This window comes from Strix uralensis, chromosome 16, assembly GCF_047716275.1.
Source record: "Strix uralensis isolate ZFMK-TIS-50842 chromosome 16, bStrUra1, whole genome shotgun sequence".
NCBI classification, from domain to species: Eukaryota; Metazoa; Chordata; class Aves; order Strigiformes; family Strigidae; genus Strix; species Strix uralensis.
The window spans coordinates 3,942,023-3,950,780 of NC_133987.1; the positions used below are offsets into that span (position 1 = coordinate 3,942,023).

Here is an 8,758-nt window from a genome sequence, read left to right on the forward strand (position 1 = left end):
TGGGATTTGTGATCATTGTTTTAACCTCAGAGCTCCTTTGAAAATTCCCACCTGATTTCTTGGCAGTTAACAAGAAGTACAGAGCAACAGGAACAAAAATCTAACCTGGCCAGGCTGCTCTCTTCCTGATGGTTCTTCATGAGCCCTGGTGTTTGCAGGTATCTTGTTGCACGTGTTTGCCTTGATTCAGAGTCTGTGAAAATAAGGAGATGAGTGGGTCTGGATTTTGCACGTACCGTGCTGGTGGCAGAGGGAGAAATCTGAGGTCTGAAGAATGGGTCTGGCGGGAAGGTATTTGGCTGTGCATTAGCAGGGTTCAAGTTCTCCAGCTATTTGATAATGTATGAAGTCAAGGGGAAAAATTTCACAAATGCACCTGCTCTCAGAGCTCCTCAGAGGACTCCACCAAACTGGTGTTGCTCTCCATGAACTTTTAAAAATAAATTCTTTCCTTGTGAACTTCAATTTTACTCTGACTGGGACTTTGTACACATGGCATACAGTGGGTCTTTGTGACTGTGCTCCTGGAGTGAATCTACTTTTCTAGTAAAGCAAATCAAGTCCTAATTGTAAACCTTATAAAAGCATTTTGGAGAGTCAGATTAGTCTCTTCTTCCTTGCCTCTTCAGGTCAAGCAGGAGAGAAAAAACAGTCAACACTGTTTGAGCCACTGGGTCTGACTGTCAGTACTCAGAGGAAATGAACCTGGGGAGGGAGAAAGCTGATACAGCTGCTGTTCTCATTTTCATGTCCTTCTGTGTGGATCTCTGCAGATTCCCATCCCCCAGATAAGAGTCTGCAAAGTCTTTAGTTTCCTGATATAGCAGCTGCTGGACATTATTACAAGGCTCATGTAGCTGGGGAAAGGAGGCAGTCAAGTGTGTTTGGAAACACCGAAAAGGGGCTGTGGTTGGAATTCACAGAAATTAATTTGTCTTAACTTGAAACAGAGCTTCCTCCCACCATCTCAGCATCCTCTCCCAACTGAGCTGTCTTTGGCTGTATGTTTTGTGTCAGCAAAGTTAAGTGCTCCCTGGGAGGGAAGTGTTTCTGTATGTTTTCAGCCTGTATTGTGGCCATTGCGACGCTGGACCTAGTGGAGAAGAGGTTGTAGGTCTGAAATGGTGGGAGACAGGTCACTCACTTCCAAGTGAATTTCCTTTTCATGGAGGTGTAAGAAATAAATAGAAGTATGCTCATCCCGGGCAGCAGCTGTGGTGTGCTTAATTAATCACCATACTTTGGCAATGCCTAGAAAATGCTGCTGAGATCAGGGCCTTGTGCTAAGGGCTACGCTCGCCCTTAAGAATGCAGTGCACAAAGGGCACGCAGATCAGAAAGATCAGGCAAAAGATTTATCCTGGTTTTCTGTGTGTGGAGGTGGTGCGGAGGGAAGGGAGGTGTCTTGTCTGAGTGCACTGTGAATTTGCATTAAGTGCTGGAGACTGAATGCAGATCTCCAAACTGGGAGCAAAATGTTTCAGCTGCAAATCTGCCTTCCCCTCATGGTAGGTTGTCCTAACCTCTCAGGTTAAATGTTGCTTCGTGCTGTCAGGCACAGCGTTAACATATACCCACTGCTGGGTAAGAAGATGTAAATCATTCTAGTCCTGTGGATCCATTGTAGGCAGCTGCATGGGTTAGTACAATGGCAAGCATCACACACAGAGGAAAAATGGCAAATGCTCACAGGCTTAAAATCGTGGATGCACGTTCACTTCTGATCTTTGATGGCTCAGTGGCTTTAGACCATGATGATGCACAGAGATGAGATTTGAATCCAAAGGTGCAGTGAATTACAGTCTGTTCATTACTAGCATTTTACCTAATTATCACTTTGTACAGCCTGTCCCGGATGAATTCACATTATCTGTAAGTAAACATAACAGGCTCTCACCTGCTTGGAAGCTGTGTGAGCTTCTGTGGCCAGAGTGGTGCAGCACTAGCACCGCAGCAAGCTGAGCCCAGCTCAATTGAACCCAGGAAATTTCAAGTGACAAACACCCCCGTACCTGCCAGCTTGCCCTGTCCTGTGCAGATGACTCCTCTGTTTCCTGCCTCCACCCCAGTGCACGCGAAAAGGCACCGCAGCCACCTGCCACTCCTCGCTCCCACACACGGAAACTTGGGGGGTTACAATCTGAAAGTTAAAATAACCCTCCTGCCTTTGTCACGGAAGGTCTCCTACCAACGTGGAAAATCTGTTTTCTCTCCTGTTTAGCCTACAGCACAGTGCACAACCTGGAGCTCCGGCCCCTCTGCATCCTGGGGTGTCTCCTGTGAGTGTCCCAGGGCAGTGCTACAGGACCTAACGCTGCTGATCCCACAGTCACTAGTTCAAAGAGGGGCTCCGGGCTTAAACAATGTAGGGCTCAAAGTCTGGGCAGTACCCGATTCTCATCCTTCTCCAAATGTAAGCAGTTAGATGCCTGTAAGATCCTTGCTGTTTCCACTGATGGAAGAGTGGCATCCTGCAGACCCTCTGTTAGCATTCTCTAAGTTCTTCCCTCGGCATTTTTGAACTGTCCTATTTCATCAGCTCCCCTTATGTGATATCTTGATTCTTTTTTATATTCATGATCTCTCTCAGCTTTGTCTTATCAGTAGATTTTAGGAATTCCCTGCTGCTTTCTCCTTTGAGGTAATAATTCCCTATCTAACACTTTATGCTGAGCCATTCTGTGGAGCAAAATTGCAGTTAAACTCTTGGAGCCATCTGTAAGCTGGGCAAAAATGTGCTTCCATGGCCATCTAATGATGTCAGTTGTAATCGTCTCCAAATTTACAAATTTACATAGTTTAAGCTGGTGTATATTAGAGCAAGTGTCTCTAAAGCTCCTCTGTCCAGGACTCTTCTTATAATCCCATCTCCACTGCCTGTGTTATCAGCAACAAGATGGATAGAGGACACCACTTTTTATTTAAAGATAGAAGATCCTTTAAATTATCTGCCTTGACACAGGAAGGGATTTTTGCTGACTTCTGGTCGAGTTCGCCAGCTTTTTGCTACAACTAACCTGAATCAGTCTGCAAAGGGGATGAAAAGGACCTGTCGTCTTTTGTACTTTGGGAGGTACAAAAAGAGGTTTGACAGGATATTTTTTAAAGTTGCTTTGTTTTCATGCTAAAAAAAATAAAATAGATTTTGTCTAGAATGGAAAAATCCATATTTGGCATAGAGAAAACTAGTGATGACAGGAGATAAACAGATGGTGAAATGTAATGGTCACAACAGGACAGTTAAATAGTCATCCAGTTGGCACTGAGTGACTTCTGGTGGCTGCAGAAAGCAGGGCTGAGTCACCCAGTCAGCCCACATGCAGAATTTCCCTGGTCACAACTCTGCAATACCCATTTCCAACACCTTCCGGGCTCCCTTCCTAGCAAAGGAGGCCATGCTAGCATCTTCTCCATTTCATATGGCCTCTGCAGAGCCAAAAGTAACAAAGCCAGGTGCCAAGTGTGTTCCCTTTTCAGTGAACTCCCTACAAGCCTGAGATCTCCACCTCCCTCTTCAGACTTACACATCCAACTCTCAGCAAGAAATTCTTGAGGTTTACCTTGGCGCTGCCTAGGATTCCTGTGAGATCTCAGTCCTCCCTACTGGAATATCAGCAAGGATCTGAGCATAGTGAGTGCTCTGAAGACAGAAGGCTTACCATGTGGAGAAGACAGGCTTTTGTTCTCTGTGTACCAAAGCAGAGGAAGGAATATGCCAATTCACAGGATTGTTTAGGTTGGAAGGGACCTCTCGGGATCATCTAGTCCAACCCCTCTGCTCAAACAGGAGGTTTGAGCAGGTTGCCCAGGACCACATCCAGTTGGGTTTTGACTGTCTCCATGGATGGAGACTCCACAACTTCTCTTGGCAACCTTGTTCTACTGTTTGACCGCCCCCACAGTAAAAAAAAATGTGGTTTTTTTGTGTTCAGATAGAATTTCCTGTTTCTTAATGTGTCCATTGCCTCTTGTCCTGTCAGAACTGTCATAGCGGCATAAGGTAGCTCTGGAGATACCATCCTGACCGGAATTACTGAGAGCCTTACCCTCTTCTACCTTCTCCTGAGCGCTGAGGCTTAACGAGGGGGGTGACTTTACATGCATTGGGAACTCATCCTCTCACTGCTGTTTGACTAATCCTCTAAAATGTAAACTCTGAACTTTATCTTTCCTTCTCCCTCAGTGTTAACAGTGAGCCAGGTTTTATGGTGCTTCTCTTTGCTCTTGCAGGAAGAGCTGGCACACGGATTGTGGGAACAATGCAAGGTGGAGACACGGAGGAAGATGTAAGTAACCATCCCATGTGCCTGTGGAGCTTCTCTGACAGTGCTTTAGAATGACAGCCCTCTCCTCAGCTAGAGAAACACCTTTTATCTGCTGAAACTTCATGCCCTAGCCCTGCTTTTCCCCTCCTTTCCTCCAGCTGACTGCTCTCTCATCTGCATAGACACAATATTTTCCTATTTTTCTTTTGCCCTTGGAGCCTCTGTGCACTGCCCTGTGCTTTAGCCTGCAGTGCATAACTAGTGGCACACAGGCTGCAGGAATGCTGTTTTGTTAAGATGTTGGGGCAGATTGCTGGGAAGAGGGAATCGGTGCAGTGTAGCAGGGGTTAGATGCATGGATCTAAATCCCCTATGTTGCTCTAAAAACACACTCCTTGGAGCCCTCTCAGTGGCCTGTACTAACAGGATCAGTCCTTCAGTCCTCCAGATGACAGGGATGAGAGCAGAGCTGTGAGCTGTGCCCTGGGATCCCTGCGTTGCAGATAAAGCTGTCCCATGGCTACTGGCTTTGCATCTGGTTATGGTTGACCTGGTGAGCGGACAGTGGCTAAACAGGTACACACAGGCACTTATTCTGACTGTAGTGCTCAGCCTTTGGCATACGTGGGCAATCTTTCTATGCCTCTGGGCACTTGTAAGTGGCTACATCTATACTAGGAAGCTGAAGCCAGCTGCTGTGATATGGTTTGCATCCATACAGTAAGCTCTCCCCACCATCCCAAAAAGGTGCTGGCATCCAAGCTGCCAACCAAGGGCAGCGGGCCTGTCCGGTTCCCCGGGTGATGCTGGAATAGTTTTGGAGGGTGCTGGTTGGCACAAGCCAAAACTGCGCTAGGAAATAGTACAACCACTTAAAAACTATGATGACTGTGAACTTGTGTTTGAACCTGTGCTGTCTGTTAACCTTCTAGTGTAGATGCAGCCTTTCTGTCTCGCTGTGCAGCAGACACCCCACTGTGCTGCCTGTCTAGGTGAGGAGGGCATGCTAGTTCAGACGTCTTCTCTGAAGTCCCGTGCTGCTGGGGGATTGTCCATCTTTCAGTACTGCCCTGCCTTTTGCTGTCTTCATGGCATAGAAATCAAACCTCTGTGAAACAAAGAATTTGCTTTTCAGAATTCACAAAGGCCCATTACAGACACCGGACCCTGGGGAGCAGCAGAGCGCTGACCTGGATCAGGAAGCAGAGGTTAATGGAGCTGGCATGGCTCCGGGGTCCCCAGGAGGAGGTTTAAAATGGGAGGGAAGCAGATGGGGGAATCCACCTCTACAGGACATAAGAACAGTAGGAGACTCACGATGTTCACCACCACATACAAAAGCCATTTGCCGCGGCTGGCTGACACCTCTGGGGCAGCCATGAAAAGCTCTGGGCAGACTGTTTCTCCTGCAGGCAGGGCCCAAAGAGCGGAGATACCACTGCTATAAAGTGTTTGTTGCAGAGACCTGGAGGCACTATAGTGATAAGGAGTTAAGTCTCTTGCTGGAGAGGGACGAGCTGCCCTTCTTTCTGCCCATCCTCACCTTTTCTCTTGAAAGGAGCTTGCAGACCACGCTCTGCTGTTTGCTTCAGCCAGATTGGATGTGGTTGATACTGTTGCCTTCTGGGGAATGATATTCAGAAACATTTCTGGGTAGGGTCAGGAGTGCCAATGCTGTAGGTGAAGATGGTGTGACCTTAGTCACGGTGCTGCCTGATTGTCCTTGACCACATTCTTGCCAGCTTTGGATAGTCATTCTCTGAAATTTCTCCTTTCTTTGGACTTTCCTGTTCACAGCTTTCTCCCACATCTCCCTGTTGGCACAGCCCCAGCACATCTAGGTGTGGAAAGTCAAGGCATTTGGCCTCTTACTGACCTCAGCTGCAGCCACTTTGGTTGTCCCATGGCTCTACCCTTTTAATACAGCATCTCAGCAGGCACCAGGGCTGAGAGGCTTGCTTAGGGACCCTTGCAGGCATCAATGTGTCTGAGATCAGGGAAGGAAAGTAGTGAGGCTGGTTTGAACCCCTGAAAGAGTTAATTGGGTTATGGAGTTGAGAAGAGAGAAGGCTTCAGCAGCTGTATGCCCAGCCTCCGTCACTTGCTGGTGTGGCACATGCCCGAGCTGTACTTGGCTTTGCTGCCTTCTCCCCTGCTCCCATTCTGGTTACTTTCTGTTTTCTTTTATATCCTTGTACTTTTTTTTTTTTTCTTTCTGCTGCTCTGCCTCTCCTGTTTTTTCCACTCTGGTTCTCCAAGGGGAGATCTGCCCCAGCACGGCCAGGCACACGCAAGATCATCACCAAGGCACAGGTGGGTTTCTCTCCTGCAGTTAATTTTCTTCCACTATGCCTTGATTCTTCAGTCTCGCAATAGGTATCCCTTTAAAGTTAAACACCCTGCAAGGTTTTTAATGCCACAGATTCAGCAGAAGTCAGGGAGTTTGTTTTTGTCAGCGCCGTGAAATGGGGAAGGAGGTTTGCAATCAATTGAATGGAGCAGCCACTGTCTAGCAACATGGGGAGCTGCTGGTGAAAGGCATGTGGGCTGTTAGCTCCCAGAGGCAGCTGAGCTCTGGCTTTTCGTTGTTTTGGAAGGCCAGCAGCACAGCAGCCTGAGCTGGAACAAAACCTCTTGTAGAATCTGCTGCAGCTCCCCAGAGCAAGTCTAAATCTGGATCCAGACAAGCAGCCTTCCCCATAACCCCCAGGTGCATGATTGGACAGAGTGCAGGGGAGGGAGGGACTCAGCATCAGCCAGCAGTGCCATCCTTGACTTTGGAGCTGGCAAAGGTGCCTTGCCATCTGAGAACCCAACTGGTCGTTAATTCTGTTTGCTTTCCTGCAGGAGGACTCGGGGGATAGTGAGATTGACCTGGATGAAGATGAAGATGAGGAGGAGGATGATATAGAAGACAACAGCATGGAAATCTCCCCAAGCAAATCTGGTCACCGAGCAAGAAAGCCAGAGCCACTAGAGGAAAGCGATAATGACTTCTGACCCTTTAGTAGCAGGACCAGGAGGCATCTGGAAATATAAACTCTGGGGAGCGTGTAGGCCAGGAGCTAATGTCCTGCCATTTGAAAAGCGCTTGTCAGCATGAATGCGGGAGTTGGTAAATAATGTTCATTAAACTTGAAAATTAAACTTGGATTGCCACTCTTGTGACTCTCAAAGCATGAGCAGTTTATCCATAATGAGAATCACAGTAATGTGGAGTGCGATTATTTCCATAATTGCATTAGAACTGGCTCTCATGCACTGCAGTGCCAGAAGTTGCACTCCAGTGAGCATCGTGTGCCTGATTTCCCTGCATTTTATTATGTCCAAACAGATTTTTTTGGCTTAATACAACTGGATGAAAAGCTGCTCTGGGAACACACTTAAATTGATTTAAAATCTGGCTTAAATCTATTTATCCTCAACATATCCTTTACTTAATCAAGGGCTTGCCTCTGCAGAGAGCAGCACCAGTTGTGCTAAGGGAGTGGGAAACTAGTGAAGGAGTCCTCAAATACCACCTTCAGTGCAGCATCTCTTAGTATTTCAGCTGTGTCAGGGGGAATTGTTCTCAGACTTCAGTGGGCTGTGCTTGAGTGTTCCGAGGGCAACCGTGTGAGACCACACTGTAACTAAGTCCATACAAAATTAGCCCTTTAATTATACTGGTAATTCTGGTGCAGACTGAGATTTAGGCACGCAAATGGGCCCAAAATTTGTTCAGCAAGTTATACAGATGCCACCAGTGAAATTGTATTCAGGTGAATGCAAAAGCTGGAGTTTGTCTGGTGTGTTGCCTCTTTTGTTTTAGCTCTGCTTCAGCATCACAATTTGTCTTCACGGGAGCAGAAATCAGTGCTTGATTAGAAGAGTTCATTTTGGTGTGTGTTCATCAGGGCAGACTTTTCCTGCCCTTCCCTTTTTTTACATCAGCAAAGCACTTTGCTTTCCCCCTATCTGAAGTCTAGAGTCGGGTCCAACCCCTCTGTTATTGTGCTGAAGGAAGGAATACATGTGAGTTACTTGAAAAACCAAGAGCTTTTTCATCTCTCCTTGTCTCTGACCCCAAGGGTGGAACCTTCACACCCAGGGCAGTTCCCCATCAGCACAGCTCAGAGCTTGAAATGTCACATCAAGGTGGGACAAAAGTTTACAGGTAAATACGGTGCAGTTTTTGTGTAGTAACGGGACGTATGTGGGTGCAGCGATGTGCTGAAATTTACACAATCATACGGGCTCGAGCTCAGCTGGCTGACAGTTAGGACACCTCTTTGCACCCTGCAAAGTTAATTGGGATTTTGTACCTCACTTCAAAGAAAGCAGGCACAGAAGATGGCCTTCTTGGCGCTAGACGCCGCCTGCAAAGCCATCAGGGTGGTCCTGTGGCAACCAGCAAGAAAGTGCATGTGCTCGCCATGTCCCTTTCCCAGGGATGAGGATGTCCTGATTTTAGGACCTGTTCTGAAAACATTTTTACATGTTACACAGGGAAT

General features: G+C 47.2%; 1 protein-coding gene across 4 annotated transcripts in view; it reads left to right on the forward strand.

Annotated features, from left to right (window-relative positions):
• Window positions 1-7,441, forward strand: part of CLUAP1 (clusterin associated protein 1) — a 70,815-nt gene extending 63,374 nt beyond the window's left edge. For 3 of the 4 annotated variants that reach the window (XM_074886329.1, XM_074886334.1, XM_074886332.1), the window contains exons 11-13: window positions 4,231-4,286; window positions 6,525-6,578; window positions 7,113-7,441. In XM_074886329.1, the coding sequence (XP_074742430.1) occupies window positions 4,231-4,286; window positions 6,525-6,578; window positions 7,113-7,265 (263 nt within the window). In that variant the 3' untranslated portion in view covers window positions 7,266-7,441. The remainder of the gene's footprint in view (window positions 1-4,230; window positions 4,287-6,524; window positions 6,579-7,112) is intronic. The other variant, XM_074886330.1, reaches the window with a different exon arrangement.
• Window positions 7,442-8,758: the final 1,317 nt, after the last annotated feature.